General features: G+C 46.0%; 1 protein-coding gene across 2 annotated transcripts in view; it reads right to left on the reverse strand.

Moving 5' to 3' along the window:
- USP4 (ubiquitin specific peptidase 4) overlaps positions 1 to 27,646 on the reverse strand; it is a 2,223,295-nt gene that overhangs the window by 746,241 nt on the left and 1,449,408 nt on the right. For both annotated transcript variants that reach the window (XM_069644193.1, XM_069644194.1), the window contains one exon: positions 20,851 to 20,948. In XM_069644193.1, coding sequence (XP_069500294.1) covers positions 20,851 to 20,948 — 98 coding nt within the window. The remainder of the gene's footprint in view (positions 1 to 20,850; positions 20,949 to 27,646) is intronic.

Here is a 27,646-nt window from a genome sequence, read left to right on the forward strand (position 1 = left end):
TCATTATCAGGACATTCTTTCCCCGTAAAGAGGGCAGATAGGCCGTCAGCGCTAGTCTGATTGCCCTCAGCTCCAAAATATTGATGTTTAATTTGGACTCCGATGGAGACCAGAGACCGCTGATGGTCAGATCGTTGGTGTGGGCTGCACACCCCATGAGTGAGGCGCCCGTCATTACTGTTATCTCCGGCCATGGTTGCCAAAAAGGTTCTCGCTTCAGAATGTTGTCCACGTAGGCCCACCACAGAGATCCTGTGCGACCCTGCTTGGAACCTGAAGTAGATCTGACATGTTGTCCGAGAATTGAGACGATTGTGTCCAGAGAGCCCATTGAAGGGATCTCATTCTCAGGTGAGCCTCTGGCAACAAATAAATGCAGGATGCCATGAGGCCAAGCAACCTCCAAAAAAAAAAATAATCAAAGGCCGGGAGACACTGGGCAGTCTGAAATTTTGAGACCATCTGCAGAATGTCTTGAGCCCTCACCTCAGTGGCAAGCTCTATCCCAAGGATGTATCCAGTACAGCCCGATAAACTGGAGCTTTTGAGAAGGTGTCATATGGGGCTTCCTGTAATTGAGGGAGAAGCCCCGTCTGTGAAGAGAGTGCCAGGTGACGTTGAGATGATCCAGAACGTGTTTGGGAGAACACATCCTGATCAGCCAATCGTCCAGATAGGGTAGACGTGAATCCCCCCCTCTCCTGAGACTTGCTGCCACTACTGCCATCAGGTTGGTGAAAAACCCTCAGGCAGAGGTCAGCCCGAAAGGCACAACTCGAATCTGATAATGAGAACCGCCAACGGCGAACCTCAAGTACTTTCTGTGCTCGAGATGGATTGGCAGGCTCAGGAAAGCAAGTATTCTGAAGGTCCATCTAATCCTGGAGTTGGCGGGCCTGAAGGATCTGAGAAAGTGTGACCATCTTGAATGTGTCCTTCCTGAGGAACTTGTTCCAGTATCTCCAGTCCAAGATGGGTCTCAGTCCTCAGTCTTTCTTGGGAATTAGGAAATATGGAGAGTACCATCCCTTGTTCCTCTCTGCTACAGGCACTGGTTCTATAGCGCCTTTCTCTAGCAGGGTCAAGATTTCCTGCACAAGGAGCGCATCTGGAACCCTTAAGGAGTGGCTCCCCGGTGGATGGATCTGAGGTCTCTGAATGAAGGGGAGGCAGTAACATTGGGCTACGGTTTCCAATGCCCAAACCTGCAAAGTAATGTCTCGCCATTCTTTCAAATGCCAAGACAGTCTGCCTCCCACTGATGTTTCGTGACTCAAGACCTCAGAGGTTTTGAGGCGGCTGATGCAGTGGCGGTTAGTAAGGATGCTCCTGCTTGAGCGGTCTTAGCACCTCTCTCTCATCCACCACAAGGGAATTCTTTTTGGCCTCTTTGAGCAGCCATTCCTCTCTCTCTAATAACTGAGGAGTATTAGCGAAAAGATCTACCCCTCCAAAGCTGTCCACTGGGGCGAAAGGGCTAAGGCTGCCTAATCGCAGCACCCAAGGATATGGCTGCCGCCTTTGAGGTCTGCATCTTCAGCCTTGTTGCCAAATGGTGAGACCCGTCAAAAAGGCATGTTAAGGAGTCTGGACTGCACATCTGACGCAAATCGTGACTACCTCAACCACGCAAATCTGCGTATTATGGTGCTAGTTGCCAGGGCTCTGCTGATGCTGTCAGCAGAATCCAGACTCCAATGAAGTAACTCGTACATGGCTTCTTTGCCGCCTCTAACAATAGCCAAGAACCAGTCTCTCTCCTCCCCCTCGGGAATGTGCTCTGCAGACATGGAAATACAGTCCCATAAAGTGAATGAGAATTTTGCTAGTGCACATGTAGAGTTGGCTGATTTAAGAGCCATGCTCCCTCCAGAAAATCCCTTCCTTGCCCATGCATCTACTCTTGTAATCCCTATCCGGAGGAATAGTTGGAAAAGCTGTATACTTTAAAGTTACGATAGCTGCCTGTACCACCAGACTCTCTGGAGAGGGGTGTTTTGATAAGTAATTGGGGTCATTACTAGATGGGTGGTATTTTTTTAGTAATCAGATTTTTGTTTACTGCCGGACTCCCAATTTGCTGCCACTGTTTTTTGGAGAGTGATGTGAAATGGTAAAATGGGATCCATTTGCAGACCCTTATCAAGGATGTCCGTTAGATCATCCTGCTCATAGGGGAGGGTAGGCCTACTCCACCACAAGTAGTCTACAACTTTAGACATTGTCTTTATGGTGCATCTGCATGCTCACCAGCTTCAGGTCTACCAAATTCTAGCTCTGGTGAGGTGTCTACCCCACTGGCCGTTTGCAAATTGTCAAAGATCTTGTAATCTAGACTCATCAGAAATAAAACTCTCAGGCACATTTGGTGTACAATTTTCAAGCACAAATGGCGCATCATTATCCGATGCCTCATTTTACTTATATATTGAGGTGAGAGATTTGAAGTAATTCTTCCTAGGTAAAGGAGAACAAGTTACTTACCAACTGTAATGTTCTTTCGACTGGATGTTCCTCCCACATATTCCTCACCTTATGATATTCGTATCTCGCCAGCTTCGCTGCTTTGGAAAAATAATTCTCGGCAGAGGGCGCCGTGCACAAGGCCGTGGCGTCTATGTCCCTCAACGGGCTCCGTAATGCTTCGATGTCACCATCAGTAAAAGTATCTTGTGTTGCGCCCATTGGCTTCAGTTCTGTTTTTTCGAGGAAATATCCGAGGAACACCCAGGCGTGCCTCATGACTGAAAACTCTTCGTGAGAGACAAGTGTAAATAATGCAAACTGTACTGCGGGGTAGGATGGGAGGGGCGATGAGGAATACGTGGTCAGAACATCCATATGAAAGGATGTTACAGTTGGTAAGTAACTTGTTCTTCGAATGGATTGTGTCCGCCCACGTATTCCTCATCTTATGATAGACTCCCATTGTAGTGGACATTTTTTGGAGGTGGGAGTACTAATTATTTCTATCATGGACTGAATGCAGTACCGCTTTAGCAAATAATCCTTCATGGGAAGAAGAGGCATCTAAGCAGTAATGCTTAATGAAGGTATGCATTGATGCTCATGTTGCGAATGAACAAATATCCGCTACAGAGACTCCCCTCTTCAGAGCCGCCGAAGTAGCCATACCCCTTGTGGTATGGGCTCGGAGCCCATCCGGCGGATCCTTTCCGGCCAATCTGTAGCACTCAACTATAGCTATAATGATCCAGCGGGATATGGTCCGTTTTGTCACTGCTAATCCCAATTTATGGCCAGTATAACGCACAAAATGTTGGTCATCCTGACATTCTTGATATATAAAAACAGAGCCCTTTTTGGATCCAGTCTATGAAACCTCTCCTCTTCTTTGCCCAAATGAGGAGGGTAGAAGGTTGGTAGTATGATTTTTTGTGACAAGTGAAAGTCAAACTACTTTTGGTAAGAAAGATGGTTTAACCTTGTCCTTGAGAACAGTAGTGTATGGAAATTTGCATGCAAGAGCCTGCAACTCAATAACCCTGCGGGCTGATGTTAAGACCACAAGGACAGTTTTTAATGTTAGAAGCCTCAAGGGACAAGCATGCAGAGGCTCAAAAAGTACACAATTTAGAAACTTGATTTAAATCCCAAGTCGGGACAAGAAAAGTGACTGGAGGGTACACATTAATGAGCCCTTTCAGGAACTGGATGATTATCGGAATTTTCAAGTAGGAAACCTCTTCAGGAGCGCTTGAAAATGGACAGCCAAATAACCTTTTATCGTTGCAATCTAGAGCCCCACATTGGCTAAATGTAACAGGAAAGAAAGCACTATAGGTGTGGCACATTGGAATGAATCCACATTATCTTTGCACCAGTAACTGAATTTATTCCAACAACACCGGTACGGAAACTTAGTTGCTGGTCTTCTGGCCGAAAGCAAAATCTCCAATTTGGAGGTCCCAATCCTTATATCTCAGCCTCTCAGAAACCATGCGTGAAGGCTGAGTGTCTTAACCTCCGAATGGAGAACCCAACCTTGCTCTTGCGAGAGAAGATCCTCTTTGTGGAAGACTTATCGGAAGGCAGTTGGACATGTCCAGAAGGTCGGGATACCACGTCTTGCTTGCCCAATCCGGGGCAATTAGGATCATGGTTTTCCTGAACTTTCTCAACCTCCCGATTACGTGAGGAATCACGGGGACCGGAAGAAACACATACATAATTGGGAATTCCCAGTCCACTACAAATGCGTCTCCTAGAGCTCCTCCTGGGGGAAATTCCCTTGAGCAGTACTGATCGCACTTTCGGTTGACCGAGGTCGCGAACAGATCCACCTGACGGGTTCCCCAAAAGGTGAAGATCTCTTGAAGGACTTCCTGAGCTAGTTCCCACTCATGGGATACTATGCTCTGCCTGCCCAGAGCATCCGCCGCTGTGTTCTGCTCTCTGGCTAAGTGAACTGCTGACAGAGATTCATTCTTGTATTGCTCAGAACCAGTGCTGCATTGCCTTTCTGCACAGTGGTAGTGACCCTACACCTCCTTCCTTGTTCAGGTAGTACATGGCCACTGTTGTCCGACATTATCAGGACATCCTTTCCCTGTACAGAGGGCAAGAAGGCCTTCAGCGCTAGTCTGATCGCCCTCAGCTCCAAAAGGTTGATGTGTAGTTTGGACTCCGATTGAGACCAACGACCGCTTATTGTCAGATCGTTGGTGTGAGCTCACCACCCCGTGAGTGTGGCGTCCGTCACTACTGTTATCTCTCGCCATGGCTGCCAAAAAGATTCTCCTTTGAGGATATTGTCATTGCAAGCCCACCATAGTAGATGCTGAGCAACTGTATTCGGGACTTGCAGAAGGTCCGGCATACTCCAAGAATTGGGACCACTGAGTCATGAGGGCCCATTGAAGAGATCTCATGCTCAGTCGAACCTCTGGGACTAGCAAAATGCAGGACTCCACGAGCAACCTCAAAAAATCGTAGGCCGGTAGACACTGGGCATCTGGAATTTTGTTACCATCTGCAGAATGTGGAGATCTCTCACCTAGGGAGGCGAGGCTTTGCCAGAGGAAGTATCCAGGACTGCTCCGATAAACTGGAGTCTTTGGAATGGTATCATATGGGACTTCTTGCAATTGAGGGAGAAGCCCAGCTTGTGTGGGGAGTGGCAGGTGATTGCAAGATGTTCCTGAGCTTGTTCGTGGGAACAAGCTCTTATCAACCAATCACCCAGGTAGGGATAGACGTGAATCCCCCCACCTCTCCAGAGATTCCCTGCCACAACCGCCATCAGCTTGGTGAAAACCCTCGGGCGGAGGTCAGCCCGAATGGCAGAACTCTAAACTGAAAGTGAGAATCGCGAACCTCAGGTACTTTCTGTGCTTGAGTTGGATTGGCACATGAAAGTAAGCATCCTGAAGGTCCAATGATACCAACCAGTCAGAGTTGGAGAGCCTGAAGGATCTGAGAAAGGATCACCATCTTGAACTTGTCCTTCCTGAGGAACTTGTTCAAATTTCTTAAGTCCAAGATGGGTCTCTTCTTTGGGATGAGAAAATAAGGGGAGTACCAACCATTGTTCCTCTCCGCTACAGGTACATGTTCTATTGCACCTTTCTCTAGCAGGGTTAAGATTTCCTGCAACAGGAGCGGATCTGGCTCCCGGTGGATGGTCCCAAGGTCTTTTTAGGAAGCAAAGGCAGTAACCTTGAGCTACTGTTTCCAGTGCCCAGGCATCTGAAGTAATGCTCTGCCATTCGTTCAGATGCTGTGAGATTCTGCCTCCCACCGGGGTCTTGTGTGCTAGGGTCTCAGAGATTTGGAGGCGGCTGCAGGAGCAGCTGAGGGCAAAGATGCCGCTGCTGAGGCTGATTTTGAACCTTTTCCTTGTCCACTACGAGGGAAATTTCTTCTACCTTTCTGTGCGGCATGTCCTCTTCCTCTACCAAATGAGGAGTAGTATCAAAAAGAACCTCTGCAGGAAGATGAGCCTGAATAAGGTTTTTGAGGCTGTCGCATAGAGGCGCTAAGTGACTTAGCCACCGTCTTGGAGGTCTGCAGTTTTTCTCAGCTCTCATCAGCTTTACTAACGAACAGCCTTGAGCCGTCGAAAGGCATGTCGAGTAGCCTGGCCTGCACATCTGGTGCAAACCCTGACTTCCGCAACCACGCAAATCTGTGCAGTACTGTGCTTGCAGCCATGATCTGCTGATGCTGTCAACAGTATCCAATCCAGATTGGAGACATTCCCCCATTGCCTCTTTTCATTTTCACAATATTCAGAAAGCCTTCAATTTCTTCGCCTTCTGGAATATGATCAGCCGCCGCCTTTACGCAATCCGACAGGGTATAGGTAAACTTGGCCAGGGTACAGTTAACATTTGCAGATTTAAGGGCCATAATGCCTGAGGAAAATACCTTCCAGGCCCAAGAGTCCACTTTTTTATCCTCTATCTGGGGGATGGATGGATAATCCGACTGTCTCGTGGAAGTAGCGGCTTGTACCACTAGACTTTCTGGTGTAGGATGCTTAGTCAGAAAATCAGGGTCAGTGTCTAATGGTCTATATTTTTTTGGAAGGTCTTTATTGACTGCTGCAACAGACTCAGGAGTCTCTCAATTTGTAACCACTATTCTTTGAAGAGCCCTATGAAAGGGAAGAACTGGTTCTTTTTGGGGGCCCTGGTCCAGGATGTCGGTCATATCATCCTGTTCAAAGGTTGGTAAAGACCTGCCCCAACCCATACATTCAACAACTCTGTTCATCAAGTACCTGTACCCTGAATCTGCATGTTCTGCAGGATCAGGTTTTTGAAATTAACTCAGGTGACGCATCAATGCCACTGGCAGAGTGAAGGGTATCACAGAGGTCTCTAAATCTTGACTCTGGGTCAATCGATTCCTCTGGCACATCTCTAGTACCAAACTTTACTCCAAAAGGAGATATTTCTTCCTCCGAGGCACTTTCTTCCTCAAATATCGAGGACATAGACAAAGTCTGATTTAGGTAAAGGTGTATACCTTTTCTCTGTTTGGGAATTTGTCTCGAAGGAATCAAAGGACTTCGAAAAAGTATCCGATTTCTCTTTCTGCTTCGGCGTTGAGGTATTCGGCACCGATGGCGTCGAACTCGTAGAGTGCTTCGACGATTTACGTCTCTTTGCCATTACCAGGGAATCACACGAATCTCAAGAAGCCTTTGACGTTTTAACGTTGGGTCGAGATCGTAGAGTTTTCTCCTTATTACTGGACTTGGCCTTAGTAGTTTGACTCTCCTGCATCCTCCAAGGTAGCAACGGGGTCTGGCTCTTTCGAGGTTTCTTCGAGGGGGTTGGGCTGCATTCTCAAAGACCTTCATCATTTGTTTTTTGAATTCTTCCCATTTTCTTGGTGAATCCTACCTAGTCGGACACCTTACAAATTCGGTAGATGTGTCAGACGAAGAGGAAGGAGATCTGTGTCTCCTCTTCATCTTCTTTGAGGAAGAAGATGAAGAACACCTCGATCTACTACGTGATCGGGATCTCTTCGAATGCGTGTGCTGATCCGAATCTCTCGACTGACTTTTTATGTTTTGAAGAGGCCTTGGAAGCTTCCCGCCCCACTGCCAATTTACCTTTTCTCTCATGAAGAGCTTTCTCCGTCATCGTCTGACAGGAGCCACAGTCGCCGGTCTGATGGTCCAAACCCAGGCACCAAAGACAAACGCGGTGGGGGTTAGTGAGCGACATTTTAGAGCCGCAGTCGACACATTTTTTGAACCCCGTCTTGGGCGTAGAAGACAACATTTTCTTGAAGAAAATTCGAAGCGCGCTTTAACAAGAGTGAAGCAATCAGAAAAATGGAACTGAAGCCAATGGGCGCGACACAAGCTACTTCTACTGATGTGACGTCGATGCAGTACAGAGCCTGTCAAGGGACATCAACACCACAACCTCTTGTTGGAACACAGAGCCCTATGCCGAGAAAACTTTTTCCAAAGCAGCAAAGCTGGCAAGATACGAATCTCATGCAATGAGGAATACGTGGGAGGACACAATCCAATCGAAATCTATGTTTTGTCTGGAATAGGCATCGAAGGCTTAAGAAATTGTGAACTCGACGATCGAGGAGCCGTAGAAACCTTTACCGAAATCTTTTTCAACTTAGATGGCATTGAAGGAGCCATTGGTTTAGATCAATTGGTCAACAGCACTGCCGGTCTCGAGGGCACCGCTGGCGTTGAAGGCGTTGCTGGCGTCAATGGTGTTGACAACCTCAAATCGACTTAAGTTTCGACCAACAGCTCAAAGGACCCTTGGATGATTTCTCATCTCGTCGAGGCCTCGACGGCTCTCGATGCAGATATTCCCTTCGTCCCGGGCTTGAGGGCGCGCAGGATTTGGCTCGAGCCCTTTCCTTACTGGCTATTTTGGAAGACGCGGTAGGAGCATGGCATACTGAGTGTTTTTGCCTCAAATATTTTCAGCGTTTCTGACCTAAATGCTTCCCATTCGGCCCGTGTGAAGGTTTTTGTGGGACAAGATACCCTTCTCAGGGGATGTGTGACGACAAAGTCGAAGCAGGCAAACTGTGCTGCCACTTTTTCGATTTCCTCGACGACGATTAGGAGTGGTGGGGGCCACTCCTCGATCTGGATATTTTAACCTTCTTCCTTCGAGGAGAGTTGTCTCTTGGCTCGTCCATAGGTTTTTTTCGACGGGTTAGACGATGGCGATATTTTGGGGTCTTTACCTACCGCCAATTTCCCCTTTCACTCCTTCAGAGCCTTTCTGGTCATAGACTGGCATTTGGAGCAGGCCGAGGTCTTGTGCTCCACACCGAGACATCACAGACATATTCGATGTGGGTCGGTTATCGAGTCGCAGTCTCAACGCTTCTTGTACCTGGTCTTCAGGGTAATAAGTGTCAAGGAAGAAGACATTTTCGCAATTAGAACTAATGAAGCGCAGTGCGTTTCTCGATGCGTAAGCTTACTCGGAAAAATGGAATTGTAGCCAACAGGCGCTGCGTGTGCTATGTATATCTTCGATGACATTATCCTCGAGACAGAGTCCGCCGAGGGACATCAAGTCTACCACATCGACGCACAGCGCCCTCTGCCGAAAGCACTTTTCCGAAGCAGCTGAAGCTGTATATCGAATATCAAAGATGAGGAATACGTGGGAGGACACAATCCATTCGAAGTATATGATTTACTTGGAATGGTTGGGTGGGTGTTGTGAAAGAGGGAGCTAAAGGACTAGAGAACCTGAATCACTATGAAAGCAATTTTTACATTTCTCCTTTGTCCTGCTCTTCCTCCTTCCCAAATGGTTGGTAGCAGACTAAAAACTCAATAAAATGCAAATTTGAGAAGAGAGCTCATATAAAGGAAATGAATCAAGCTAACAGGTTGCAAGCACCATTTGGCCAAAAAATCATTACTTTGTGACAATGCTTCAAAAGAATGTTTGCAAAAAGTGAGAGGTGTATGCCAACCACGAGCCCTTCAAATTTCAGAAATGGGGACTTGTCTCAGGAAGACCACTGATGCTGCCTTGGTTCTGGTATATTGAGCATGCGGTCTCTGTGAAACTTCAATCCCTCGTACATCATATGCTTTTGAAACGCAAGAAAACCCCCACCTAGTAATTGTGCCAGGGGAAGATCACCATTAGTTATAAACAAGAGGTCTGACCTTCTAAATGGTCTTGTACGTTCAATAAAGAACTTCAAAGTTCTAGAAAAATCCAGATTGTGCAAAGCTTCTACAGCTGAAGGAGTGTGGTCTAGTATGAACTGAAAGAAAAATATGAATCATATGGAAATCCTACACTATTATTTGGGAGAAAGGATGAAATCCTACGAAATACCACTTTGTACCTATGGAAAATCAGGTATGGTTACTCATCTTATCTCATCTTGAGACGCGCAAGGAGAAGAGCAAGCACGCACGAGGCCATGAGGCGTAGAAGCCTCTGGAACCACCAGACCGACATGCTCTGACTGAATGAAAAACTGACAAGTGGCCAAAAGGTCCGCCATCCTGTTCACAGTCAGGTGCACTCTGCAGTCGATCGTGTTCCAACGGAAACCCAGGCATATCAGGTCCTGAGAGATCGTCATGGACGATTTCCGCCAGTTCACCGACAGCCCAAGGCAGAACAGTAGCTGGAAGAGACACTGAAGGTTGTTTGTGGCTTTCACTGGACAAGGACTGCGTAGAAGCCAGTCATCAAACTATCGATACACATGAATACCCTGTAGCCGAAGAAAAGCTGCAATGACCGACATCTTCGTGAAGACACAAAACGCTGAGCTGAGACCAAAAGGGAGCACTTGGAATTGGAAACGCTCCTCTAACAGGGAGAGCCGCAGATATTTCCGATGCAGGCTCCAAATCAGGATATGCATATATGCGTCCTGAAGGTCCACAACGCTGAGCCAGTTGCCCTTCCGAAGAGAGGACTTCATTTGGCAGGGCGTGATCATCTTGAATTTCTTTTGGGGAAGAGAAAGGTTGAACTGGGAAAGGTCGAGGAAGGGGCGCAGGCCAGCCTGGTTGGGTTTGGGCACCGTGAACAGACAAGAGTAGAAATCCTCCCCTCGTTCCCCTAGAGGAACGGGCTCCACCGACTTGAGGTCTAGAAGCTTCTGGACCTCGGCTCTAAGGGAGGGCGTCCCCAACTGCTGAAAGGGAGGATTGAAGGGTGGAGGAGAGGGGAGGGGCAAGCGGAAGCCCACCCGCGCGTTGGACAAAACCCACTGGTCTTCAGTGATGGTCTGCCATGCCTCCAGATGAGACGAAATCCGTCCTCCCACCAGAGTCTCGTGCAAGCGCCAAAAAATATAATTTTGCATACTTTTCGGCAGAGAGACTACCTGTCCCTGAAGAGGAGGCTGAAGACCGAGAGAAAAATCGACCCCGTTTCTGTTTCCAACAGGAGCTACCTGTCGGCGGGTCAGCTCTGCGTGACCTGCGGTCTTGGAACCCCCTGAAGCCTGAGGAGGACCGAGACTGGGAGCCAGATCACTGAGCTTTGACTGGGGTCTTCACTAGCACCTGCAAAGACTTGGCAGTTTGGATGCTTGCCTTAATCTTTTTGAGTTTGTCACCCGTTTAGGAATGAAAACTCTTTGCCGTCAAAAGGCAGGTCCAGAACTTTATCTTGTACCTCCTTCGGAAACCTCTTTGCTTGAAGCCAAGCTTGACGAGAGGTGTCTACGCCCAACATGAGGCCTCAAGCTGAGGTATCAACATAGTGTGCAGCAGGCGCCAGCATATCCTGCGCCAATACTCTGGCGTCTGACAAACCTCCTTTAAAGTCTTCCAGCTCTGTCCACAGGAATGAACTCCTGGAAATCAGCCAAATCCCTCCACAGTTTCATATTTGCCACCGCCAAAATGAGCTCCGCGTTAGCCTGACGCAATTGAAGCGCTGAGTTGGCAAAAACCTTCTTGCCCAAGGAATCTAGCAATTTGTTTTCCTTGGACAGAACCTGAGCTGCAGCTGCTGAGGTCGCAGAGGCCAGCTTGGATTGCAGAGTGGCAGCAGCACCACTGTTGAGGAAGGGAGTGGACAAGGCTACTTCCGCCTAGGTGTGAAGCCTATAACGGGCGTCAATTTTCTTATTAATAAGCAACCCAGTGTGGGGTTTATCCCAGACATAGCGGGCCTCGGCCATAACGTCCCTCTGAAGAAAAAGGCCGGTGCCCTCCTGCGGAGACTAACGTGAGCACCAGCGAAAGCACCCCTTCCTGCGGGGCGGGTGCCTCAGGTACTGGAATGTCAAGAAAAGACATGTCCAGGACCCTGTCATGGAATGCTCTGTCAGAACGGGGCTGGTCCTCACTATCCTGATCTGCCTGAGGGTCGTCCAGTGCGTCAGGATCGGCTGGTTGCGATGCGACCTGCGTCAGATTGACATCTCGCTCTGCTGGATTCTTGTCAACCGGAGACAAGGGAGGCAGAAGCGGAAGAGTTGGAGGCGGGCCGGGAGGTAGAGGTGGTACCGCTGCCAGGGCAACAGGTGCCATAGCTGGAACTGTCAGGGCAAGATGTGGCACCTGAGGGCAGATCTCCCTAAAAAGACCTTTAAAGTACTCCCTCATGGGGTCAGAGTTCATAAGACTCAAACTTCACAAAAAAAGCATCCTCTGGCGAACCTTTAGGCACTGGAGTCGGCAGGGGCTGCTCATGAGGGGCATATCCCCACAAACGTAATGAGGAAGGCTGCCAAGAGGGGCCGCCACCAACCGGGTCTACATAGACCAATGGGGCAGCAGCAGGAGGAAGCAAGACCGAATGCGGTAGTGGCATCCGAGCGCGCCAGTCATAAGAGGGGCGGAACGGATTCAGATTGTCCTGTGCAAAAGGTTGTCCAAACAGCAGGCTCCAAGCACCCGCTGTCAATAGCGTGGGTGTGAGGGAGGAATCCAAAATGGCTACCGTAGACCATGCGGGAAGGCGCGCCATTTTGTTAACATCTGAGGAGAACTGCCTCACATGTGTGGATGAGGCAGGCACCTCCACAGACTGGTCAGGGGACTTGATCAAAAATGTAGCTTTCACACAAGGATCCTCGGCAGAGCCGGTTCTATGGGGTCTCAGATGTTTACTGGACATCCTAATGTGGCCCCTTGAATTAGCCTCCAAGAGAGGAACCTAGGCAAAGCCGGTAACAGAGGAGCAACGGTCAGAGAACTCTCCCTTTGCCCCCTCAACAAAAGCGGCATCACCGCGAGCGCGGGAATGTTGAGGAATACACCTCACAGACAAGACCGTAACAGGTCTTTCAGTTCTGTCGGTATACACCTTAGCCTCAAACAGAGGAACCTCGGAACTGAGTGCGGTTTGAACAGCTCCCCCTAGAGGTGCCTCAAACCGTGGTTCGATACAGAAAGCCTCAAAAGGATGCCTCTGGGAGCACCCCGGTGTCTGTATGGGAAGCTCCAAACAAGTAAACTTCTGAGCGAACTCACCCAAAGCCTCAGCACAATTGGGCCAACTATTAGCACCCGATAGGTGGACCTCGGATCATAATTTGGTGTTGGCAAGCCCCTCATGGTAACCCTCGGAGAAAACCCTATTACGTCTATTAGGCCTGGGAGGCACCTTAGGGGAAACCCTGGTAGCAGAGCTCTTGAAGCCCCTCCAGGACCTGGAGGACCCCAGGAAGGAGTCCCCCAGCCGGGGTGCCCTATAAAGTAAAGAACTTACTGGGTGTCTCTTTTCGTCGAAGAGTTGAAAATGTGACGGAGGAACGCGCTGGAAGACTTCCTCCCACTGACTAAGATGACGCTGAAGTGCCCGGAACGAAAGGGAGTCGCAGTAGAAACACGAGTTCCAACGGTGATACGGCCCCATACACTCTAGAGAGAATGGGGATCCGCCCTATCGAAATGTTCGCAAGAAGAACAAGAGACAAATCCCAAACAATCCGGCATAGACGGAGGACTTTGCGACCGCAGAACCGGAGGAGAGAAGGACAACGGGAAAGAAGAAAGAAGCCTTTCCGGTGATGCAAGTGTGTCCAGCACCGAACGCGCGGAGTAAGGACCGGAGGCCGATGCGAGGGGCAGAGCTCAGGAGTCTGCAGAATAGTGTGCTTGCTGAGACCTGTAACGGACTATTTTTTCATTGCGACTATTTTGCCACTCGGGCGTGGCCAGGGAAGGATACTTACCTAGAACTACTTTGGGGGCTATTTAAGCCAGGCCCAGACAGTAGCTCACGCTTCGCATTGTTCTGCATCCAAGCAGCTGAACGCTCACCGTGTCTGCTCCTGGATCTGGTCTCCAGCCACGCCCGCCTCGATCCTGGAACACCTGTAAGGAAAGAAGAGAAGAGAAAAGTGAAAACCAAGAATTTTATCAAACTTCTTACCTGCATCCGGAACCTTCACGCCAGCGTTCCTGAGAAAAGACTTTCATTTAAAAGCACTGCGTTGCTCGCTGCAGCGCTGCGCTTCACTCACCTGTCCTCGGGAGTTCTTCTGGCTCCACTGCGACTGTCTGCTCCGGTCGCCACATCTCTGCGCCTAGGGGAGAGAAGAAGAGACAAAAGGTGAGCAGAAGGAACATATGAGGAAAGCCTAATTTTCAGCCATAACACTTACCGGTCTTCTGTTGGTGGACCATTCCTCATTTCGGGTCGGCGCCGCTTCGTTGGCAGGTACCGCACCCCGACCCCTATGGGGAAAGGACAAAAGACATTACTGGAGGAATATAAAGACATTAAGAGGGGTCGCCCCCATCGGTAACTCACCTGAGTTTATCATCGGCAATTCAATCCCTCAACGCATCGCCTTCATTCTGCACCTGAAATAAAGGACATATCACAGGTTAGGAAGGCAACAGAAAAGGAGGCTCAACACTTGAACTTTTGTAATCTTCATACTTACGGCGTTCCGCTCGGAAAAGTCAAGTGGATTTTGCCAGCGCCATTCTGAAAACCAGTGAAGTAACTGGACAAACACGCGCCCCTGCACCAGAAGCAGGATGGAGAGTACATCCTTTCAAACCATAAGGTGAGCTTCAACCGGGGATTTCGGAGGAAGTTGGAGAAGAACGAAGGGGGTAGGGGGAGCAAGCACACTATTCTGCAGACTGTTAATCCCCTTTCTCATCTGCAGAAGGATATTCCTACGGGCCAGACCAGCAAGATTTGAGGGCCCTGTTCAGTCGGTGTTCCGAGTTCTGCGCATCACGGTCGAGGAGGCCACAGCAACCCAGACTAGACCAGCGCCTCCATGGGAGTCAGGTGAGCGTTACAGTTTGCTGCATTATTGCCAGAGGTAGCTGGAGTCGCCAAAAGCAGAGGAAGGCAAAGCAGGAACCAAGCAGCTAACGGGGTGCACTCCCAGTCAGTGGGCTGAGAGCAAAGAAGGCGAGGAGACGCGAGGAACTCCGAAGCAGGCAGTGAATGCCGGTAAGCCCAGTGAGCGCGAATGAGAGAGCAGGACAAATGCTGCGTACTGCTAACAGCGCCTAATTAAAGGAATTGAAACAGTGAATACAAATATTAATATTGTTAAGAAAGGGTCGGTGACCCAGTACTTGAAAAGTATTATTTCCTGGATGCAAGAGAGAGTGAATGGAGAACGGAAAAGCCCTGGCAGGATAGAGAAGCAGGTAAACAGTGAGTCTGAGATGCCCACCCATGTGGGGATGTAAAATGCCCTGATGGGGAAGGAAACCAGGCAGTGTGCTAGGCTGGGAGTCGCACCTAAGTGCAATACCTAGGCAGGAGAGTCAACCAGGGGTAAGAAGAGAAGTGTGAAAGCTCAGGGGTAAAACCCCCATCTTGAAGTTGTCAAACAGTGGCCATCAATATAAAAAGGGAAGAACCATAACTCTTTGAAAGATAATGGAGACCCAGAGAAAGAAGTAATAAAGCTGAAAGTACCCTGGTAGTAGAGTACACCGGGGCTAGGAAAAGGATTAAGAAAGCTTAAGGGTTAAAACCCATCCTTGAAATTGTGGAACAGTGACAATCAATGGAAATAGGAAGAACCATAACACTTTAAGGATAACTGAGATGCAGAGAGTGAGAGATTGAAACTTTCAAAAGAACTATGACCTTAAGGGAGATTCAAGGGAGGAGTTGTCCCCCCTGAAACGTTGATGTAAAACACTGTATAAAAAGAAAAACTCAGGGGAAGAGTCATCCCCCTGTGAAGTAGTGGAACAACCAGATAGACAGTGGAAGACCTGAGGAAACACAGGGGCCCTTGGAAATTTGAAAAAAAGCTCTAAGTGTATAGCTTACAGAAATCCAGAGTTGAACATTATATTGAGTGTACGTGTCGGTTTAGGGTTTGTGGATACAGGACGGAGGATGCTGTTTGGTTCAACATTCTGACACAGATGGCCCTTAGTTTTGTTGAGGCTGTGAAACCCCTCTTAGGATTAGGGATAGATAGGATTTCTCCAAGCCACCTTTCCTTTTATGATAAATAAAATTCTATGACCACGAACGTGTCAAGAAGTTAGAATGCCAGGGCTTCTATTGAACCTATGCATTTTCCTTTCAGTAAACTCTTCCTAAAAACAGCAATATTAAAGGCAAATCCTTTAATTGTATATGAAAGTCTCCAGTTTTCCAGCAAGTGCAATAAGATGCCATATAGTGCCAACATTTCCCACCTACTGAAATTAACTGCAAATGAATACCACCACAGCAGTATCTATCAAGTGCATTTTCCTTACCTTAACATTTCACACTAGCCACTGCTGCCACATTCCATGTAGTGCCCACACATACCACCACCTTACCACAAATGCACATTGAAGTACTACAGAAATATTTGCAAAACCATTTTCCTTGCATCTAAAAAAGATAGCAATTACCAATGTATGGACATCCATTTATGAACAACCTTTGTTTTACATTTGCAGAAAAAAAGAAGATTGCCAAAGACACCTACAGGAGAAAGAAAACGCTCCAGCTCCTATAGAGAAAGCATTAATATATTACCTATGCCATCTTAATTGTACTAAGATAATTAGGTCCGTACAGAACCCCCATTTCTCTACAACACCCACCTAAGCCTTCTTCAGCTTTAAAACACACTATATTACAACAGAATGCCTACTAAAATAAAGAAAAGCTACAGCAGATAAAAATAAGAAGTCATACACTTGCCCTCCACTAAAAGAATTCAAACAGAAGAACTAGTAATCTCGTTCAAGCAAACTGAAACAATCACTATACAAAAGTAATCCACTGCCTTAAAAAAATAAAAGTAAAAAATATGTAGCAAGCAAAGCATTCCTGAAAATCAATTGCAAAGTATATCTACCAATATTGATGTATTCACAGTAAAACATTTTAAAGTCAATTTGACAAAAGTTCTGGGGCAGAGTTCTCAGCAACGTGATTATAAAAGAAGTCCAAGTTCTACACTTAAAAACTGCCCGAGAAAAATGTTGTAGCTCTGACTGAGAAAACTCTTCATATTACTTTTAAAAAGAATGAAAAAACTAGCTAAATAAACATACTACAAAGACAACTTAGAAACATGTGCAAAGCCAATATATATACCTTTTCTGACTTCTGTGCAGGTGAATGGTTTCACACCACCAGCACAGAACCATACTTCAATGAAGCTTTCATCATATAAATATGTGAGCAACACCATTCTGAAATGAGAAACCTTGCCCATAGATTGTACTATGCAGAAAGTCCAGCCCAACAATTAAATAAGGTATCACACAGGGTTTGTACAATCACACTGCGCCAAACAAAGTTTTTAGTGCACAATTGTACATCCTTTAATATTTGACCATATCAGCCTAAAATGTATTAATTTATTTTATGCTCAACCGTTCTAGTTTAATAAATTTAGATCTGAGGTCCTCTTTTTCACTATGTAGTCTTTTAAATGGATTGATGGTAGACCCTCGTGGAGAAAAAGTGCTTTTATATCCTCATCCCTCGTGAGGATATATTCAGCTGCGTCTGCCATTGTTTTCTGATTATTAATAAAGCAACTGCTGGGTGTCTCAAGCTTGAAACACAAGAAGGAGAAGGGGCAAAGAAAGAACAGAGATTCCCAGTGCTTGCAAAGATAATAGTAATTGTATGTTTAAAGGCTGCAGGTGATTTGTAGATCGTGGGTGTATTACCCTACACTCCACAGTTCAAATAAAATATCACACAGGGTTTGCACAATCACACTGCGCCAAACAAAGTTTTTAGTGCACGATTGTACATCCTTTAATATTTGATCAGATCAGCCTAAAATGTGTTCATTTATTTTATGCACAACCGTTCTAGTTTAATACATTTAGATCTGAGGTCCTCTTTTTAGATCTGAGGTCCTCTTTTTCACTATGTAGTCTTTTAAATGGATTGAGGGTAGACCCTCGTGGAGAAAAAAGTGCTTTTATATCCTCATCTCTCGTGAAGATATATTCAGCGGCATCTGCCATTGTTTTCTGAATATTAATAATGCAGCTGCTGGGAGGGATGAGGATATAAAAGCACTTGATGCTCCACTACATTGTTGACTCTGGTAAAGGTCGCCTTAGTAATGCTTCTCGACCTCTGGCTAGCATTTGATCTTGCTGATCATACCTTGCATCTCGAGAGGTTGGAAAAAATAGCAAATTGTTCTGAACCTGCTCTATTCTGGATGGCATGTTTCTGGGGCTAAGGATGGCTAAAGTGGCCTCCGAGGGCTTTCAGGAACCTCTAGAATTGTGGAGTTCCACAACGGGCAAGTCTCTCTCAGTCTTGGTTCAATCTGTAAACCCGCCCATTCTTTGACCTCCTGGACAGCATCTGCATTAAATATACCAACTATGTTGACGACAGCCAGGGGGTCTTTGAGCCGACGGGTGTCTATGAGAGGGCCACACAGTTAATTCAATAAAACATAGAACAATATTCAGGGATGGATGAACACCAACTTCCTGGCTTTTAATAACAGCAAGACTGAATTCATGTTGGTAGACTCCAGTCAACGTTTCAGAAAGTTAAGAGGCCAGGTACAGCCAATTTGAAATGGTTGATTGTGTCATTCAAGTGAGCCCTTGGGTGAAAACGCTTGGAGTCCATTTGGACTCAAACCTAAACATGAAAAAACATATCACACAAATCAAAGCCTCTTGTGCCTACACAACAAAATTAACTAGGAAGATCAAACCTTACCCATCACCTGCCAACGTATTTATGGTGGCCGCAGACCTTGTGAACTCGAGAATAGACTATTATAATAGTCTCCTGGTAGGCACCTCCAAAAATAACTTCAAGATGCTACAGGTGACCCAAAATGGGGCTCTTAGAGTGGTATGTTACTCAGGCCAGGCTTCTTTACATTGGTTACCGGTCCACCATCGCAGCTCTTTCAAAATGCCAACATTAACACACAAATGACTGGCAGGGAAAGCACCTATATACCTGATGAAGAGGCTACAGAAGGCTATGGGTAAACCTTCTCTTCACTCAAACAGCCTTGATAAATTACATCAGCCAAGACGCAAACCTCTCGGACCTTTGGAGGTACTAGCTCCGACCCCTCTGCCCCCAGCCTTTGGAATTCTATTCCACTGGAATTGAGTACTATCTCAGGCCTCTTTAGCGTTAAAAAAAGCTATTAAGACCTTTCTTTTTAACTCCAAAGATAAGATTCCTTTTCTTGGATCTTCTGAATAACTCAGATTATTTGATGCTTACATATCTGTGACCCCTGACTCCCCGCTTTTATGTTTGTGCGTTCTGTCTCATGTTATGCATGCACACTGAGGCCTCTGGGCGTGCTGCACTCTATTAAAAAAAAAAACCTTAATGTATCAATCCAAACAATCTAAAGAAGATTGGTCAGTGCTCAAATCACAGCTAAATAAATGATGGAACAACTCACCATTTACCTGGAAGTCACTGAAGAAATTGATCATGGACTAAAACAGGACAATAAAACTTGCATTTGTGCAAATTACAAAACTCTGCTCCTGTATAAGTGGTGAAGCCGCTTCTGGCAAAACCTTCTTAATTAAAGCTATCAGAAAACTTCTAGAAGTAACAAACAACCTTTCAGCTATTCTAACAATTCCCCTACCCCCCAAGAGGTGTCGCTGCTTACAACATAGGAGGTGTAACTTTGCGACTGCTTCTCCTCCCAGTAGAACACCAAAACAAATTAGATTACAAATAGTCATCAGAAGCTGTGAATGAAGTACACAGAATTCTACGACAAATGAAAGTCCTCCTAGTGATGCAGTAAGCATTGTTTCCAACCTCACGCTGGCTTTAATTCATCTAACAATGCAGGTCCTACAAACCCATTAAGAGGAACTATTTGGATGAAAACATGTTATTGTTTTTCAAGACCTCCTACAGTTAACACCAGTGAATGGCCAACCCATATTCCAAACATTAGGACACAAACAATCCCTTAATACACTTGGCAGCATTGGCAATGTCAATTTGTGGTGTCATTTTCGCTACAGAGAACTGACACAAAAAATGTGAGTCTGCAGATCTAACATATGCTCACATTTTAAGCAGCATTAGAACTGGTCTGCTAACTGAAGATGCAAAATCCACCTTAAAAACTAAACTAATACATGAGGTGTATCGGCACAACACATCTGGCCCTGATTAACTCAACAAAAATCAGAAATGCATGTGCTTAATGCCAAACATGGCATGCTGTAGCCAATTCAACATTGAATGTTGAAAAACGAAATGCATTACTTAGTGCATATCAGCTATAGAGACTAACTAGTCATGCTGTTGCTTGTTGACACAGAGGGAGTGTCATGCCATATATTTCTAAATAGCCTAGAAAAGGCTATCAAACACAGCTGCATTAGAAAAGCTGTTAACTCAGTCTCAACTGTAAAGTAATACTAAAACATAATCTTAATGTCTATGTTCTTTTCCCATCTTTCAAATCATTTTTGGTTCAACTGTGGACCACCATTAGATTCGAGGTGAACAGGGATATTAAGGTTCAGAATTCAAACAAACTAAACAGAAAACTATTCACTCATAAAAAATTTGTTAAAAAACATTGAAAACTGAGGCTAGCAGCAGGACACCAGAATAACAAAAAAATAACCGTAAATGAAAAAACCAGTTTGGATGAAAATACTATGAATACTAGAAAAAGAAAATAGAGCGTACTGTATGTGCTTAGTGTAACAGACCCTTTGGCATCAGAGGGCTAAAAAGGTCTGCAGGTAAGCCTCAACAGAACATTTTACAAAGTGCTTTGAAATGACAAACAAGGTGTCCCATCAAACCAATCTGTTCTTTAATTATACTTGAGGCAGGTCATTTAGAATAATTGTAAGTGATCTTGCTTATTAACATTTTGTCAGCACAAATACAGCGGAAAGGACTAGGATTAAACAGACGATGGGCAGATACAATTACAGAAAATTACCTTCATAGAGTCCATTGGAGCCATTGCAGGTCCTGCTGTCTCCGCTGTCCCCGCTAATTGTAGAATACTCTTCTGGTAAAGGATATTTAATGTAGCGCCTAAAAGGAAACAGAAAATGAATATGAATTACTCAACATGAGTTTTGCTTACCATATCTTTGATAAGGTCTTCAAATGTCAGTGCAAACAATAAGGTTAATCAGTCAATACTGGAATTTATACCACACTTGCAACCACGAATGGGCATCACAGCACTTGCCTTCCTACAAAGAACTATAAATGGCAGGAGTGATCACCGGGCTAGAAACATCTTCATTGTCTTACAAAAAGCTGAAAGTGAGTTACTCATTCTAATCTACAAGGGAGGAGTTATTGCTGCCTCTTGCACTTGTTAAAAGAGGCATATGGTGTTTTTGCAGGATAACAATCAGATATGTATTCGTTAAGAGACCTATTTGGTTTAAGTCATGAAATCTTTCATTTTAGGTATGATGGTACGCGATTACAGAGTATTGTGTGCTAATTTGTTTTGAAAAGACCCACTACCGGCAAACATGATTAAAGAGGGGTAGGTATCTAGGAAGCCCTCCACCAAAATGCCTCATGTCTCCTGATGGAAACAAATATATTTTATGTGTGAGGCTCAGGGTGTTGCATCTTTTTTGTTATATTCAGGAAAAGTTTAAAATTGATCTGTTGTGTTGATGTCTTATTGTTGGAAGGGACAATATTTGCCCTGCAATCATTTCTGCCGCAACTTGTTCTCCAGAGGAGAGGGTCTCTGCTTCTGTTTGCTCTTGTCGAGTAGTTTTTCAGAAGTCTTCCTCCTTGTGTAATGCAGGCATAATCTGGTTTTGGATTTTTTAACGAGGTCTTTGAGCCTCTACATTCTTGTCCTCAAACATTTGACTATTAAGACTGTGTCCTTGGCAGCCATTACCTAAGACAGGTTTGTGACAGGCAGACTGGATGGGATCGAGTATAAATTGCATTTTCTCCAATAAGTCATTATGGATCATCAGTTGGCACAGAAGATCAATCTGAAGTGTCATTTCCACCTTTTCCTTCCACGTGCAAGGAGAGTTTATAGCGATTGGAGACTTAGCGGGGGATTTGCTTTTATGTTTGTTGATTTCAGTACCAGACAAGGTGCTTGCTTTGTGTTTTGTCAGTGCTAGGAAAAGTTATGAAGATTTGAAACCGAACACATTCCATTGGATAGTCATTCTGGATTAAATTACCTCATGAACAGGCACAGATAGACCTTCCAGAAGGGATGAAAGCCTATTACACCAGAGGTAAGGATGCTTCCACAGTGCGGATGCGAAAAGCAATGGTTAGATATTTGCTTGCAGGATACTTCATTGTCAGACACTACTTTTACAAGATTTTATTGGCTAGATGTGGAGGAAAGAGAAGAGGCGCAGTACGGCAGAGATGTCCATCGAGGCCTTTTGGGAACTTGGGCTGTGCAATTTTACCAAAAAAAAATGGCCTACTTTCAATAACTAGTAAGGATAATCTATCTTTGGACATTATCAATTCACTTTGAATTATACATCGATTGCAAATTGTGCATCTACACTCCTGATAAACATCAACAATTGGAATTTAGGCAGAAGAGATCTAAGCTAGGTCAAAGAATTTTGCACGCACAAGATTTATATACAGTATGTCCAGATCAGGAAAAGATCATTTCAAGAGTCAATGGCAAGAAACACAGTGTTTGTTGTAGTATATTGGTTACCACTGTGGAGCAGCATCAAAGGGAAGAGAGCGGACCTTGATATTATAGTTCAATGAAGTCCCTATATACTACCAACACTGCCAGGATCTGTGAAGGACCACAAGGCACACAAGGCCAACCAGGAAACCCCATTTACGTTGAAAGAAGGGCAAGAATGAGTCCTTCATTAATAATCTGAAGGCAGTGACCGGCATTCCGCTACGAGCTGGAGGAAAGTAGAGTAGACCCCCCCCCCCCCGTAACCCACTAGACCCCTGCTGCCCGTTCCATTCAGACAAAATTGTGCTCACCAAAAGGAAGGAATCCGCTGGAAAGCGAAATGGTGACCCTTTAAAATAAGTCAGAGGATGCACTTGTCAACACTACCTGAGGAACTTGATACAGGAGAGAATGTCCATTGAGGAAGAACAGATGTGGAAGTCTAGGCCACGGCATCCCACAACGGAAATGCCACTTGCCAACTGCAGGCAAAAAACTGTTCAGTTTCCTTCTGCAGGCTACAAGAGCGTCCAACATCTGCAATTTACAAAATCTATTTTCTCAACAAGACAAATAATATTTGGCATTGTTTTGTATGGAATGACGGTTGTGGTTTTTTGATTGAGCATAGCCCTTTTTTGGATAGGTTTCACCAGTCATCGGAAAAGTCAGAAAACATTTTTTGGCTCGGACTTTGGGCTCAGTAATATTTGAAGATGAAATTGGGCTCACAATAGAAGAACAAGTTACTTCTTACCTTGTAACGTTCTTTCGATGGGACGTATTCCTTATCTATGATATTTGTATCTCCAGCTTGCTGGTCTCGGAAAAGAAAAAAAATTTCCCAGTAGAGGGCGCTGTGCGTCGACGTCCGTCGAGTAGGTGCTCCTCGACGGCCACCGTATCGACGCCGACGTCGTCATGCCTATAAATGGCCACGCGCAGCGTCCGTTGCTCAGTTCCGTTTTGTAGAGTAAAGTAGTTATTGTATGAATGGTTACTACCCTTGAAGGAGCGTAAGCTGCAACCACAAGAGAAATGTTACTGCGGGGATGGATGGGAGGGGCGATAAGGAATACGTCGGAGGAACATCCCATCGAAAGAACGTTACAAGGTAAGAAGTAACTTGTTCTTCGAAGGGATTGTGTCCTCCGACATATTCCTCATCTATGATAGACTCGCATAGCAGTGGTATGTGATTGGAGGCGGGAGTAAGATGCCATATTACCCTTTAAGAATGAACAGAGTGTAACACAGCTTTGCCAAATCTAGTCTCTTGACTAGAGGAGGAATCCAGGCTATAAAATTTGGTAAAGGTATGTTCGGACGACCATGTGGCAGCCACACATGTCTCTAATTGGTACCCCTCTTTGAAGAGCTCAGGATGCTGCGATAACCCCTGGTCGAATGAGCCCTTAGATTTTGAGGGGGCTCTTTTCCTGCCAGTTTGTAGCATTCCAGAATGGCTAAAATAATCCATCTGGAGATGGTTTGTTTGGTTATTGGTAATCCCAACTTATGTCCTGCGTAACCTACAAAGAGTTGGTCTGCTTGTCTAATTTTAGCAAGTCTACTGATCTAAAAACTCAAGGCTCGCTTAGGGTCCAGCCTGTGTAGTCTCTCTTCCTCTTTCCCCGGATGGGGAGGAGGATAGAATGAAGGTAGAGTAATCTTCTGGGTAATGTGAAATTCGGAAACTACCTTTGGGAGGAAGTTAGGCTTCACCTGTAGAACGACTTTATCCTTGTGAAAAATTGTATGAGGAGGTTTACAAGAAAGGGCTTGTATCTCGCTAACCCTCCTAGCAGATGTTAATGCTACCAATAAAACAGTTTTGAGGGTGAGAAACTTCAATGAAGAGTGGAGTGGTTCAAAAGGAGCACCCTTTAGGCAGTTTAAAACTAGATTCAAGTCCCATAAGGGAACTTGGAATGGTCTTGGAGGGTAAACATTAGTTAGACCTTTCAGGTATTGTATTACCAATGGAATTTTGAAATACGATCGCTCCTTTGCAGTGCGCTTAAAGATAGATAGCGCTGCGAGATAGCCCTTAATAGTGCCAACTTGAAGGCCTGAATTTGCCAAATAAAGTAAGAAGGATAACACCGCAGGTGTACCACATGAAAAGGGTTTGATATTCTTTTCTCTGCACCAGCTGCAAAATTTATTCCAACGGCAGCGGTATAGAGTTTTAGTTGCTGGCCTTCTGGCCGAAAGCAACACCTCCATGACGTCATCTGGAAGGTCCCAATCCTTGTACCTCAACCTTTCAGATACTAAGCGTGAAGGTTGAGAGTCTTGATGGCTGGATGGAGAACCTGACCTCCCTTCTGCGAAAGAAGATCCTCTCTGTACGGTATACGAATTGGAGGATGGATGGACATGTCCAGAAGGTCGGGGTACCACGTTCTCCTGGCCCAATCCGGGGCAATTAAGATCATGGTCTTCCGAAACCTTCTCAACCTCCTGATCATTTGAGGAATGATGTCAAGTCGTTGGCATGGGCTCCCCACCCCGTGAGTGAGGCGTCTGTGACTACTGTTATATCCGGCCATGGTTGCCAAAACAGTTCTCCTTTCAAGATGTTCTCTGGAGAGGCCCACCATTGAAGGTAGTGGGCTACCTTGTCTGGAATCCGGAGGAGATCTGTCATCCTCCCTGAGAATTGTGACCACTGAGTCCTCAGTGCCCACTGAAGGGATCTCATTCTCAGGCGAGCCTCTGGCACAAGGAATATGCAGGATGCCATGAGGCCTAGCAACCTCAAAAAGTCGTAGGCTGGGAGACGTTTTGAAACCTGGTGACCATCTGCAGAATATCTTGAGCCCTCACCTCTGGTGGCGAGGCTTTTCCCAGGGACGTGTCCAGGACTGCTCCAATGAACTGGAGTCTCTGTGATGGTATCATCTGTGACTTCTTTAAATTGAGGGAGAAGCCCAGCCTGTGAAGGGAGTGGCAGACATAATCTAGTTGGATCCGAGCTTGTTCCGAAGAAACTGCTCTGATCAACTAATCGTCCAGGTAGGGGTAGACGTGAATCCCTTCCCTCCTTAAGACTTGCAGCCACAACCGACATTAGCTTGGTGAAGACCCTCGGGGCGGAGGTCACACAAATGGCAGAACTCGAAATTCATAATGAGAGTTGCCAATTGCGAAACTCAGGTACTTCCTGTGCTTGGGATGGATAGGCACATGGAAATAAGCATCCTGAAGGTCCAGAGATACCAACCAGTCCTGAAGCTGGAGGGCCTGAAGGATCTGAGAGAGAGTTACCATCTTGAACTTGTCCTTCCTGAGGAACTTGTTCAATTCTCGTAAGTCCAGGATAGGTCTCAGTCCTCCGTCTTTCTTTGGTATGAGATAGTAGGGGGGGTACCAGCCCTTGTTCCTGTCCGCTACAGGTACCGGTTCTATGGCACCTTTCTCTAGCAGGTCTACAACTTCCTGCAAGAGGAGCGGATCCGGCACTTTCAGAGAGCTGTTCCCCGGTGGATGTCTCTGAGGGATGCGTAGAAAAGGCAGGCAGTAACCTTGGGCAACTGTCTCCAATGCCCAAGCATCTGACATAATAGCCTGCCATTCCGTCAGATGGCGAGTTAACCTGTCCCCTACAGGTGTCTTGTGATGGGAGACCTCAGAGTGGTTTGGGAGCGGCTGATGCAGTTGCCGAAGGTAAAGCGGCTCCTGCTCCTGCTGATGCGGCTTTCTTTCTTTTACCCCATCCACCACGGGTAAATTTTCCTTGGCCTCTGAGTCGGCCGTCCTCTGCCTCTTCCATATGAGGAATAATAGAGAAAGGACCTTCCTCTCCAAGTGGATCCTGAGGGACGAAAATTAGTTTGTCGGATTGCAGCTCCTAGTGACTTAGCTGCTGCTTTAGATGTTTGTAGTTTTTCCAGACTGTCATCCGCCTTTTTACCAAATAGGGAAGAACCATCAAAGGGCATATTTAAAAGTCTGGCCTGTAAGACAGAAGCAAAGCTGGACTTTCTCAACCACGCATGCCTGCGGATTGTGGTACTTGCCGCCATGGCCATGCTGATACTGTCAGCAGAATCAATGCCAGTTTGATGGGACTCTCACATTGCATCTTTACCATCTGTGATGATCTTTAAAAATGCGTCACTTTCTTCTCCTTCCGGTATGCAGTCAGCTGCCGATGAAGCAGACTCCCAAAGGGTGTGGCTGAACCTAGCGAGCGTACAAGTTGCATTAATAGATTTTAAAGCCATGCTACAGGCTGAGAAGACTTTCTTAGCCATGGCATCATATTTTTTATCATCCCTATCCTGAGGAGCAGTGGGGTAAGCAGAAGTACTGCCTGATGAAATTGCAGCCTGGACCACAAGACTCTCTGGAGTAGGGTGCTTAGATAGGTATTCACGTTCAGCAGCAGATACCCTATATTTCGCTGACAACTTCTTGTTAACCGCAGAGAAAACTTCAGGAGTTTCCCAGTTAGTTAAAATCTTTCTTTGTAAAGCAGAATGAAAGGGAACCACAGGATCCTCCTGTGGACCTTTATCCAGAATATCTGTGAGGTCATCCTGTTGAAAAACAGGTGAAGGCGCAGACCAACCCATGAACTCCATAATTCTTGACATTAGGGTTCGATAATGGGTATCAGCATGTTCCCCTGGGTCTGGTTTGACAAATTCCACTTCTGAGGAAGTGTCTAGGCCACTTGCTTCCTGTAATGCATCCTGAAGGTATTTCAACCTTCTTTCCTCAGAGGCAAAAGTCTCTGGTTCAGGTAATGTGGTCCTCTGCAGCCCAAAAGGCCTTTCCTGATCAGAATCTTCCCTTTCTTCACAAATTGAAGTTAAGGGGGGATGCTCTGGTCTGTGAAATGGTATAAAACCCATCTCTAAGGCAGAGGGAGCCATCATCAGTGGCCTTGAAAAGGTTGATGTCGACGCTGATGTAAAAATCCTCAAAGGCGCCGACAAAGGCGTCGAGAAAACTGGAAGAGGCCTCGAAGAACTCGAGAGGATTGGAATCCTGCTCGAGGATGTCGATGACGTTCTCGACGTCGTGTCGGAGGCTCTCGGAGTAACCGTTGGCTGTGGAG

This window comes from Ambystoma mexicanum, chromosome 2p (assembly GCF_040938575.1).
Source record: "Ambystoma mexicanum isolate Mex_15411 chromosome 2p, UKY_AmexF1_1, whole genome shotgun sequence".
Taxonomy (NCBI): domain Eukaryota; kingdom Metazoa; phylum Chordata; class Amphibia; order Caudata; family Ambystomatidae; genus Ambystoma; species Ambystoma mexicanum.